At 37.2% G+C, this 12,576-nt stretch overlaps 1 protein-coding gene across 1 annotated transcript in view; it reads right to left on the bottom strand.

Moving 5' to 3' along the window:
• PALMD (palmdelphin) overlaps window positions 1–10,556 on the bottom strand; it is a 48,716-nt gene extending 38,160 nt beyond the window's left edge. Inside the window, exon 1 of the mRNA XM_012661178.1 lies at window positions 10,069–10,556. Coding sequence (XP_012516632.1) covers window positions 10,069–10,113 — 45 coding nt within the window. The 5' untranslated portion in view covers window positions 10,114–10,556. The remainder of the gene's footprint in view (window positions 1–10,068) is intronic.
• Window positions 10,557–12,576: the final 2,020 nt, after the last annotated feature.

Genomic DNA, 12,576 nt, shown 5'->3' on the forward strand with positions numbered 1-12,576 from the left:
GAAGATGCGAAGCTCATGAAAAGCACTGAGGGCACAAAAAGCCTGTGTGTGTGTGTGTGTGTGTGTGTGTGTGTGTGTGTGTGTGTGCGCGCATGCGTGTGCATGTGTGTGTTATGCTGAGAGCAAAAAGATAAAGGTAATAAGACTACTGCTGAGCTACGTAGTGCAATATTAAAATGACAGTGAGAAATACAACTATTGTACTCCTACTTTACTTTCATATTTTTGCTTAAGGAGAATAATCTTGATCCTGAAAGGGTACAACAAAAATGCTTAAAGGGAAATTGAAGCCCAAGAGAAAATAGAACAACAAAGACAGAGCTACTGAAGTCTTTTGTCTCTGACAAGTTTCATTTCAGAATAATACATGTTTTCTTCCAGTTCTCTAAAGATTTAAAAATCTTCTATAATCCAACTGAATTTATTGTGATTTATGGTAGATGCTGAAAATCTAATTGTTTTTCTAACTTTTTAAGTAATTATCTGAAATTTTATCAAATAATTCTTTCCTATTGATTTAGGATGTAAATTTTATTATTTACCATGTTTTGAAATATATCTTATGGTCTTGTTCCAGGTTATCTCTATAGTTTTTCTAATTATTGATTTTGGTACCAATACTACACAGTTTAAATCATGCACCAATAAGGTAAATTAACATTTTATTGGACAAGTTTTCCTTTATTGCTTTTATCAAAAATGTCTTGATTAATAGCAGTAACTTATTTTTCTAGTTGGATTTTGGAATTTTTTTGGTAAATTCCAATAGAAACAAAATTGAAAACTCAATTAATTCCTTATTCCTCCTCATACCCCACCAAACTGAAGAAACCAACCAACAATAATGATCACCATCCAGAGATAGAGATTGATAATGTTATATAAGATTTGTATCTGCATGATTTATTATAGTTCATATAAAATTGAGGTTAATTTTACATGTTTAGTAATATGAGCTGTTTCTTTTAATATATGATGAATATAATGATATACCATGTAATTAAATAGTCTTCTAAATTATTTCTTATGGCTCTATATTATCCCCCCCCCAATCTGTTAAGCTAATCTCTAATTTTGACCATTGAATATGTTTCTACTTTTATACTATAAGAAATGACTCTGTTATATTATGAACACTTAGGATGTCCATCTTTGTGTGCATCTCTTATTTTTTTTAGTATATGTTTCTTGTAATGAAATTCTAGGCCAAAGTATAAAATAGTTTTTGAGTGTTCTTATACCAGTTGCCAAGTTGTCCTGTATTAGCAATTCCATGCTTTCACTAGCAGTGAATGAGAATGCCTTCTTAGAGATTGTGATTGGAATTGAATTAAACTTAAATTTGGGAGTATATGACAGATTTTCTGTTTTCAAACTGCACATTCAGGAATGGTATGCATCTTCAGTCACATATAGCATGCCACTTAGTAAAGTTTAATTATATAAATCCTACACATTTGCTTAGTAGGTATAAGAAACATTTCTGCATATAAATCCAGCACATTTTCTTACTAGGATTATTTTTAGGTTTTAATTTTTTTTTTACTTTGTAGCTATTAGGAATGAGATATTTCCACATTGTATTTTCTTTATAATTATTATTCAGAAAGCTATTGATTTTTGTATATTCATTGTATATCTGATTTCTTTACTGAACTTTTATAAATTAATTTTTATTCTTAACTTTAGAGACCCTGAAGATGAGAACTAGAGAGTTTATTCACTTTTTCAAGTCATATGGATGGTCTACTGGTGGAACTTTTGTTGAACCTAATTTCTGTAACTTCAAGGGTGATGCTTTTTATACCACATCTTACTACTTGCCAAATATGTCAGTAGAAATATAATTCCCCAAGTAAGGGACATTATAACACCCAGGGCTCTGTACTGGTCAGAGTTCTGTTTAACTTTCAGCACCAACTTATAACAGTGACACTGACATTTTGGAGAGTGTCCAGAATGAGTCTGTGCTATGAGGAATGATTGAAATCCAGAAAATGAAGCTGTATAGCTTCAGGGGCTAGAGTCATGATGACTGGCTGGAAACTAAATGCAACCGGATTCTGGAACAGTATGTCAGAGCTCTTAACCCAGAAGGCTGTTCTCAAATGGGATAGAGTGTTTTTGGTGTTTTGATATTAGAAGTGCTCAAGGAGAAGCTGGATGAGCAGCTCTTGAGCATGGTATAATGAAGGTGGGAATGTGGACAAAGAGATCTCTAAGTTTTCTCCTGGTCCTATGATATGTTTGCACCTAGATTTGAAATGTCCTACTTCTTAAGTTACCCATGGAAATTGGGCACGGTTATCACTACCATTAAATACTTATGGGGTGAATTGAAAAGCGCAAATTTTTTAAATCTCATTTTATTCAGGAACTTTAATTTCTTTCCCAACCTTATAACATATTCTAACAGATCTCTAAATGGGATCCAGCTTGTGTTCTGCTCTTTTATTACTTTGTCTATCCTTTCTTGTTTGCTCTAATGAGTAGTGACAAAACAAAACAAAACGAGTATAAACAACAAACACAAAACAAGTCCCTGAATAATCAAGGGGTCATGGTAAACTTGGCCAGGTCTTCAGTGACAAGAAATCTGTTAGCAGGCCAGGCAATTGTTAGCTTTTCCCCCTTCTCAGCATGATTGTATTTGCTCATTCATTCATTCACTCACTCAGGATAGTTCTGTTTTGTTTTTGTTTTTGTTTGATGTTCCAGCTAGTATTGAGCTCACTATTGGGGGAACTGTTAAAGACACAAAAATGTCTTTGCCTTAAGAAGTCTTAGCTGGAAGGAAGAGACTGTACAATGAAAGAAGGATGGTGAGGCAGTAACAAAGGAATATTCTGGCATATTGGATGCTCTGAAAAATGACTTTGATTCCATTCCAATTCTCTTAAAACAATGACAAATGCTTCTGAAATGGAACCACATTCTCTTCTTGCCCATCTCTACTCCTGGCAGACTGGGGAAGCTGGGAGGAAACTGCAAGGGGTTGAGGACTGTTTGGGGTTAAAAAATTTGGTTAAGCTCAATAACAAAAAAATATATAAATAAATAATCCAATTAAAATGGGGAAAAGATCTGAACTGACATTTGTCAAAAGAAGACATACAAATGGCCAACAGGTATATGAAAAATGCTGAACATCGCTAATCATCAGAGAAAATGCAAATTAAGACCACAATGCAATTATCCTCATCCCAGTTAAAACAGCTTGTGTCAGAAAGACAGACAATAACACGTGTTCTCACTTATAAGTGGGAGCTAATCAATGTGTAAGGAATAAGAGACATTGGAGACTCCAACAAGTGGGAAGGTGGGAGGGAGTGAGGGATGAGATATTACCTATTGGGTACAATGTACACTATTCAGGTGATGGTTACACTAAAAACCCAGGCTTCATCACTATGCAATATATTTATGTAACAAAACTTCACTTGTAGCACCTAAATCTATTAAAAAAAAAAGACAGGCAATAGTAGATGCTGGTGAGGATGTGGAGAAAAGGGAATCCTCACACGTGGTTGGTGAGATCATAAATTAGTACAGTCACTATGGGGAATAGTGCCTCAAAAAACTAAAAATAGAACTTCAATATGATCCAGTAATTCCACTACTGGGCATATACCCAAAAGAAAGAAAATCAACATATCAAAGAGATATCTGTACTCTCATGTTTATTGCAGTGCTACTCGCAATAGCCAAAATATGGAACAACTTAAGTGCCCATCAATGGATGAATGGATAAAGAAAATGTGGTATATATACACAATGAAATATTATTTAGCCATAAAAAGAATGAAATCCTATCATTTGCAGCAATATCAATGAAACTTGAGGCTATTACGTTAACTGAAATAAGCCAACCACAGAAAGAAAAAAAATGCATGTTCTCGTTCATATGCAGGAGCTAAAAAAAAAAGTGGACTTCATGAAAATGAAGACTAGATTGGCTATTACCAGAGTCTGGGAAGGGGAGGGGCAAGGAGAAAGGAAGGACAAAAAAGAATGTGACTGTATTTATTACCACTGATTTGTACACTTAAAAATGATAAAGATGGTAAATTATATATGTATATTTACCTATTAAAAATTTAAAAAATAAAGAAAATGTGGTTAAGCAAAGTAGAAACTCCAGAGATTCTTCCCTTGGCTCCACTTCAAACTCATTCATAAGAGTGAACAACAGAAATCTGAGGAAGTTCTGAAGAGGGGTGAGGATCTCAGTTTCGATGTTTATAAGAATTTATGATGATGTTGTGGTCAGAGAATCTGACAAGCAGAAGAGTGAATTCAAGTTCCAGTCTTTAATTAATCCTGTAACTTTTCTTGGCCTTAGGTTTTCCACCTATGAAATGGGAATGGTAACATCTGCTTTTGAAAATACTGTTTAGATAAAAGAGATACCGGGTGGGCAAGTTTTTACTTTTATTTATTTATTTATTTTCTATATCTCAAGTCATCAAACAAAAACGTTTTATTTCTTTAAAGCCTAAATACTATGTGAGAATAAATGCTGTTATTTTTGGTAGTAATCTCAGAATTCTTTTGCTTAAGAGATGTCCTTTATATTCTAGATTTATGAGCATAGATAGATTAGGAACAGCTGTTGTAGCTCATTTGACTATGTTATATCATCCTATGTCAATCACTGATGCAGTCTTACACTGAAAACTTGATGCTTAGGAGAGAAGCCAGTTTTGATTTCCATTTAGAGCCTCTGAGGATAACCTTGTTCTATGTCTTAAATGGCTTGACGGAATTCTCTCATTCCCTGGGGATTTACATAAAAACTGTTGAGTACAGATCTCACTCAAATTACTTTGATGATCTTTTAGGAAAGTATACACAGGTTTCTGGGTGAGGGACTTAAATTTTCATGGAGTCTCTTCCTGAAACAACACCACTGCCATTAAAATAAATTAAAATATTCTCATTTTATTTTAAGAGAGGCTAGGTAGTATGAGATTGCAGATTAGGAAGTGGAAGTCCTGTTTCAGTGTTAGCACTGAACTATGCTGCATTTGTTTATACTCTAGTTAGTCTCAGATGCTTATTCTCTAATTTGTTTTAATCACAGTTTTCTAAAGAAGCAGATTGTCCTTTTGACCATCCAGTAACATTAGAAAGTTCATGGGGAGCCTCGTCAGTGGAAGGCTTAGCAAAGTAACATTATCATTCTGTTGCACACTGGAAAAACCTTCCTCTGTTATCAAAAAGCAATTTCCTTAATGAGCTATCAAAATTATTATACCTCATCACACGCTCTCCTTTATGGGTGGGCTATTATGTTTGCCAAAGAGATATGGTGTAGCATATTCATTTGAAGAAACATTTCCCTCTCTGGAAGAAACGTGTAATCTTGGTACAGTACTGTGGAAAGTTGTGCGCAGGCTTTATTGTTTGAATATTCTGGCACAAGACATCTTCATTTAGAAGACTGCTATATCTTCATGTGCCACCTTCATGTGAATGTCTTTGGATGCTTATGACAAATTAGAAGTTTTTCCCATAACTATGTCTTAACTATGAGGTATGTTGGTTAACAATGGTGCATTATGAGTTCTTTTAGCCATTCATACTTTAAGAAGTCCTTAGAACTCTAAATAACACATAATCCAAACACATTAAGGTAGACTTTGGTCAAGATCCAGGCTGTTTGCTCTTGTTTTCCTGTTCTTATTTGTGCAGGTAGAATGAATAGGGGAAAATATATATGGCTGGACTGGAATACAGAACAGGGCCGACTTCTTGTACATGTGACTTGTGAAGTCATCAGGGCATCATGCTCAGAGTATAAAACTCTGATATTACCATCTTGAAATTTTGGATACTTTTTGAATAAGGACCACCACATTTTCCTTGTGTACAGGGCCCCACAGATTACATAGCAGGTTCTACTTTTGGGTCATGAACTATCTCATTGACTGATAGAAGATTCCAGATATTTACAAATAAAGAATGAGCCGAGACGGAGCGCCCAGTGACAAGGAACACGTGCTAAAGAAATAACTAGAACCTGTGTCAGTTCACGTTATTGTTTTAATGTTAGTCTTTGTACTGCGGAGATTTCTGTTTTATGTAAAAAACTTCCTGCCTCTTACATTCCTATATTTATAAGTCAAGAAAAAATTCTTCAGGAGTAGAAAGAAATAGAGAGTGGATCTGGGGAAATGTGAGAGCTCCTTATTTTCTTGTGTGTCATGAGCTGCTTTGGCGGGCAAATCTGGCTCTGTTGCTCAAATTCCGGTGTCAGGACTTTATGTGGCTCCTTTCCAAATGGAGGGAGTCCTGGGCAGGTGCTTGTACTTGTGATTATTGTTGTTGTCTGGCTTTTGACAGAGCTCACCTCCTTCATGTTTATGCTCAAATGTCACCCTATCTGTGAAGCACACCCTGACCACTCTGCTTAAAATTGCATCCCACTCCCATGCCCACCCTGGGCACTCCCAATTCCCCTTATTTTACTTCTTTTTGTTTAAATGCAGATGGCTTGGTACATAGCAGGTGCCCAATAACCATTGATTGAATGAATAAAGGCATGAGAAAATGAGTTGATGATACACATTCCTTATGGTTAAAGGCAAGCCTTCATGAGAATAAAAATGTCAGCTTGCTTCTTACCACTCTTTTCCTCAGCTCGATTTGTTCTCTGAAAATTGATTCTAGTTTTCAGAATTCTTCTGAGTTCACCACTCAAACGGTACAGATTTTGCTAGTCTATGATCTCTAGACGGGTTAAGGTCTAGTTCTCCAGTCTGAGCATCCTGATATTAGTTAGTAATGATATTTTCCAATATCACCGTAGGCATGAAGATAAGAATATGTGTTCCTTGTGGAGAAGGATGTCAAGAGTGTGTGGAACGTTACTCGTCCTAGGGGATCTTTTTATTTCTGGGGGGAATCCGCCTGGGCCTCTGCCTGCTCTTCAGTGTGGGCCATATTCACTTCCAGAGAGGAACTCAGGAGGGAGGAACAACTCTGTCAGTGATACACTCAGTCCTTCATCCCACTCTTCTCCAGAACGCTGGAGACACAGGTGTTGTCAGTTCCAGTAATGTTAAAAGTGAATTTCAAATTATTAGTCTATTTCAATTAGCTCTTCTTTTGTATAAAAATCAGCTATTTGTTAAAGTATGTAAGAACTTGAAAAGAGCCTCTAGAGACTTTTAAAAGATGAAGCCTAATATTTAATCAGTTCGAAGCAGCCCTTTTTTCGAATTATAGTTGAAAACGGAACTCTGGCTGAGAAGCACTTTAACCATTAATTTAGTAAGGGAAGAGTTGGTACATGGATGAAATAATGAAGGAGGAACATGAAAGTATATAATTGTGTAAAATAGAATCTATATTTGGTATACCCAAACTGAAAAACCTCTTTTAAAAAAATTGTTTCTTTGTGCTTTCATAATTTTGCCTTTATTCTCTTTAAATCTTTGGGAAGACTTCTGACTAATCTAGAATTCAATTTACTGATATGTGAAATGAATGGCACCATCGCAATAATTTAGTTTTCACTTTGAGAGCCAAAGTGCCACATTCCAACTACTTAATGTGTTTAATATTTTTTTCTGTTTTGAGAAAAAGAAGACTGATACCTGGTTCTGACAAGTCATAGGCATATACATTGTTTTTTTAATTCTTTACATTGGAAATTATGACTTTTATACACCTAAAATGAGGTAGAATGAATACAACAGTGAAGATTATTTCATTTCACAGTCAGGAATTGGAGAAACAAATTTTAATGTAAAAATCAAATAGCAGTTATAGTGGAAAAGTTTTTTTGTTTCCTTACGAAGTGAAGTCTTGTGAGTTTCTGTGTCTGGGTGCATTAGGCAATTGCCTTGTGATTTTGTTCTTGAAGTATAGAAAATTTCCTCCATTGTAGAGAAATAGGAGGAAAAGTTAAAATGAGAAGATATTCTCTGAGTTTTAGCTGAGGTCAGAGATTCTGAATAGTTTAAGTACTTCCAAAAATAAGATGATCCTTGCAAACTCTCTGAATACTATGCGTTTTCATTTTCCCAGGGAGAAGGAGAATAGCTGAGGTGGCTTCCTGGGTAAGGCAAGGGCAGAGAAAGCCGGCATTTTCCAGGGTGTCCGGGAGAAGAGAGTTGGATGCGTTGTTTCCATGGACACACTACTGCTCCATTTTTCCTCTAGGTGGTGACAAATGCGATTAGATTTAGTCTGGTGAGCTGTAGGCTAGTTTATGGGAAATTTGTTCCCATAAACTTTTTCCAGTTTTTTTTTTACTACAACTTTTATACAAGTATATTACTTCCAAGCTAGAATTGCTTTGTGATCTTACTTTGGAGATTTGCTTAATTCTTTCTAATGGAATATGTTTAGGCTAATGGAATAATCCAAAAAGTTTTTTTTTTAATCATCGAAAAAGCATACATCTGTATGTTCAGGAACCTATGTACTCTCTTGACTGTTTTTAAGGCATTATAACTATTGTTGTATCTCTATTTGCATTTGGAACCCTCAGTGAAAATTCCTCGTCTCCCTGAATAACTGTATGCAGCTATATCTTTGGAACACGTACTGCTGCAGTGAGTTATAAGGTACACCGGAGGTAATAAGGGTTTAAGAAGGGTGTGCCCCAATTTAAAAAGGAAAATGTGGAACAAGGACCTACTTGTGTATTTCAATTAGTTAATCAGGAGATAAAAGCATTAGAAAAAGCAGAGCTTGTGACCACACAACTCACGCAGTCTAATAAAGTAACCTTTAGACAACAGCTGTAATGTGAAAGGTCCATGCCAAAACCAACAGAGCAGAGCCGAGTTCCCGTCCCTTAAAGCAGGACAGCTGAAATGGTAGCTGAGTTTAACAACAAAAAGAACAAAACAAAACAAACAACAATCCAGACCAAGGTTTTTCCGAAGGAAGGAAAATATAATCATTAGAAGTTAGACTTTTAAAAAAGCATTATCATATGGAAAAGTGCCAACCTTATCAATAGACTTCTGGTTCCTTACTATTGTCTAAGAAAACATTTCAATTTATTAAATCCTTTCTGGGTGAAACTGTGACATTGTATTCATTCGGTAAAAATCCTAAATTGAGATTAGCATTATTAGTTATGCTATAAGAATCTGAAGAGCAAAGAAAAATAATCCTGATTAGCATCAGTTTTTAAAAAGTACTCATTTCTTCCTGACAGCTAACATCAGTGGCAGAAAATGCTGAGAAATTGGGGTGTTGATTTCCAAAGATTTTTTTCCCTTAAAACAATTATATCAAAAGTTGTGTCTATGATAAATGATTGTACCACAGGGGTTTATAACATTTTTTTAAAAAGCTAGATCATTTAAGAAAAGTAATTCATTTCTTCTTTGACTCTTTCCCAGAACAAACATAAAAAATGAGCTATTATCCTTCCCAGTATTAACGAAATGTTTTCCAAATCCACTGCATGCACTGCATTCCTTTATCGGGATCTTATTCAGTTTGTGACTCTGCTGGAAACTGATATCTTAGAATTAATCTGATACGTGCTTTTACCTACTTTTCTCTAGTTTAATGCTTAGATTATGTATACCAACGTTCATTTTAATTCTGTTAGGCTTTCTGGAACGTACTACCACATTACGAATAGAAAGTTTCAGGTCATTTTTATTTATTTTTCTCTCCCCCTTTTAAAACAATCCTAACTTTTTGATGCATGCATTCCTTAGAAAGTTTCCAAGTTGCGGATCTGTTTTTTGATCTAATGTTTGTCAAACAGAAATAAATTTAAGAGAAAGCTGCATTTTTAAGATACACAGAAGGTGAATGATAGTTAACCAAAGTGCCTTAAAGCTTTCGATTGCTCTTTAACATGTAGGCACGGTCTTTTAAAAAATCAAGAACATTGCCCTGCACTCAGGTTCCTAAGTCCAGGAGTTTCAGAGGGTCACAAGGGTTAAGAGAGAAGCAGAGACGCGCCCGCCCGTGAAAGCTGACAGTTCTGTTTTTCTACTTACAGGGGCCCAGCGACAGGGGCAGCTAGCAACGGTTCTGCAGTTCCTCTAAGCAACCACCTTAATGAGTTATAACTGTGTGCAGACTTACTGTGATGGCCTGGAGTCTTCCCTTCACCAGCTCAGCTTCTTCCATTCTAGGAGTCAAGGACAGGCAGACGGTGAAGCAAATCCAAAGCTAGCATAAATCAAGGTGCTTCCTTGGAGAGAGGAGCAGGGGTGACAGAAGAGAAACAGGGAGAAATCCGCTCTTTGCACTAGTGGAGAAATGGAGAAATATCCGACTTGTCAGGAGCGTCTCTGAGCAGATGCACAGATCAGGGCAGACAGACACATGTAATGAGGGTGTGCTGGGGAGGCAGACGCTGAGGCCGCTGGCACGAGTTGACTGACAAGTTTGAACGGCAGCAGCACAAGCCCTTTTCCTTCAGGAGCTGCCAGCTCTTTGTTATAATGTGCACAGTTAGCAAGGCGCATTTTCTTATTAACTGTTCCTTACCCAATTCATTATTCTCCAGGAGTGGCTCAGAGAGCCAACCTGCTGAGTGTTTAATCAGCCTCTGCTCTGGCAACACACAGCCATCCCTGGATGTGTGTGTTTGTGCAAAGCTCGTTTACCTGTTCTTTAGCTCCAGAGCTTGCAGGGAGAGAGAAACTCACCTTGACTGGGACAGAAATGCCAAGTCACTTGTTTGCCTTTCTTCCTTAGATTGGCTTAAGATAATAATAGAAAATTCTATGGTTACTTTAAACTTCATATAGTGGTAAATTTACATAAACTGCTCTCCCTTCCCCCTCCCCCGCTCCAGCAGTTTGTGTGGACTTCAGAATCTTTAGGTCATAGAGAAATCCAAGGTGTTAACGTGACTATATTAAGAAGCTGGCTCACCAGGAGTGTTCAGTGTGGCTTCAACATTAAGTGCCACCCTGTGTTATTGCTTGACTTGGATTTCTATGGAGTGCAGTTCTTTCTTGGACCTTGCTCAGAAATGACACTCTCAGCTTTTAGGAAGGTGCCCACTTCGACCTCACTAGTTACGCAAGAGAAAGGAGTGAGCCTTTGAAAGTGTGGTGAGACATTCTCTAACTGCCTGCAGCCTGACCCTGTGTGGGTATTCCCTTGCCCTTTAGAGAAGGCAGTCAAGCCCAGGGAAACTCAGTTCAAAGCACAGGCTGGGAAGCTGTGCAGTTGACTTTGTCTGTTTTCTTTCCCTTACCAGTTCTTTAATTAAATTTTGATGTAGCAAACCCTAATTACCATCTACCTCATTATTATGTGTTTGGCTGTTATTGAGCACATTCATATTAACACTCAACTGAAGAGGTTAAAAAGACAACCTAAGCATTGAACATATGGTTTAATTTCCTTTGAGTAATAATAATAGCTAGTATTTGTTGTTGAGTATGAGAATAGGCAAATGCGTAACATCCTATTGATCTTACAAGGTGCTGAGAGGTACATGCTATTATCCCTATTTTAAGAATGAGGAAACAGGCTCAAAGAGGTAATTTGCCACAGGTCTAAAAAGTAGCAAAGCAAGGACTGGGCCTTGGCCATCTGACTTTTAACAGACAGTCATCAAGGCCTGCCCAAGGACACAGGGCAAGGGGAGGCACAGGCTGAAGGTTAGATCAGTCTTTGTGAGGAAGAATTGGACCCCAGCCTTCTCCTCCATCTAGCTCACAGAACATTACGCTGGGTGTAAAAACCTCAGGCAGAACCCTGTGGGACGTCCTCTGCAGAAACCTGTGGTCTTAGTGAGCCAAGATTTCCCCATATTGTCATTTGGAGCTCCCCAACATACAGCCCACATCCACAGCCAGTCATACTGTGGTGAAAAACACCAGTTTCAAGAGTCTGAAATAATACCTGGGAGCAATTTGTCCTTGCTCATACATTCCCAGAAGAGACGTTCAGGGAGGCTAGAGAACCGGAGAAATGATTAGGTGTGGGCCAAGTTCTATTACTATTGGATGGATATTTAAGCTTAAAGAAAATCAAACCTTCAAAAGTTTTGATTTTGTTTATTTGCAAATCCTGGCCGAATTTAAAGACAAGAAAGGAGTAGTGATAAATATCTCAGTCAGAATTGTGTATTTGCTGCCCAGAACAGATGGACAGTCATCTAACTATTAGTCTGGATGTTTTCCTAAAAGCAATTTACCTCTCAAATCTCTTTTCTGCTATAGGAAAACCCAAGGGTTTCCTAGTGTGGGGATGGACTAGATAAATAGAGGATCAGAGAATTTAGGAGGGAGCAGAGTTGTGACAAATGATTAATATCATCATGTGTTCATTCATTTATATACTAATAATTGCTAACATTTTTTTTTTTTTTGAGACAGGGTCTTGCTCTGTCACCCAGCTAAAGTGCAGTGGCATCATCATAGCTCACTGCAACCTCAAACTCCTGGGCTCAAGCGATCCTCCTGCCTCAGCCTCCCAAGTATCTGGGACTACAGATGTGCACCACAACGCCTGGCTAATTTTTCTATTTTTGGTAGAGATGAGGTCTCACTCTTGCTCAGGGTGGTCTCAAACTCCTGAGTGCAAGCAATTCTCTTGCCTTGGCCTCCTGAAGTGCTAGGATTATAGGCA

This window comes from Propithecus coquereli, unplaced genomic scaffold (genome assembly GCF_000956105.1).
Source record: "Propithecus coquereli isolate 6110/MARCELLA unplaced genomic scaffold, Pcoq_1.0 Scaffold7, whole genome shotgun sequence".
Lineage (NCBI taxonomy): Eukaryota > Metazoa > Chordata > Mammalia > Primates > Indriidae > Propithecus > Propithecus coquereli.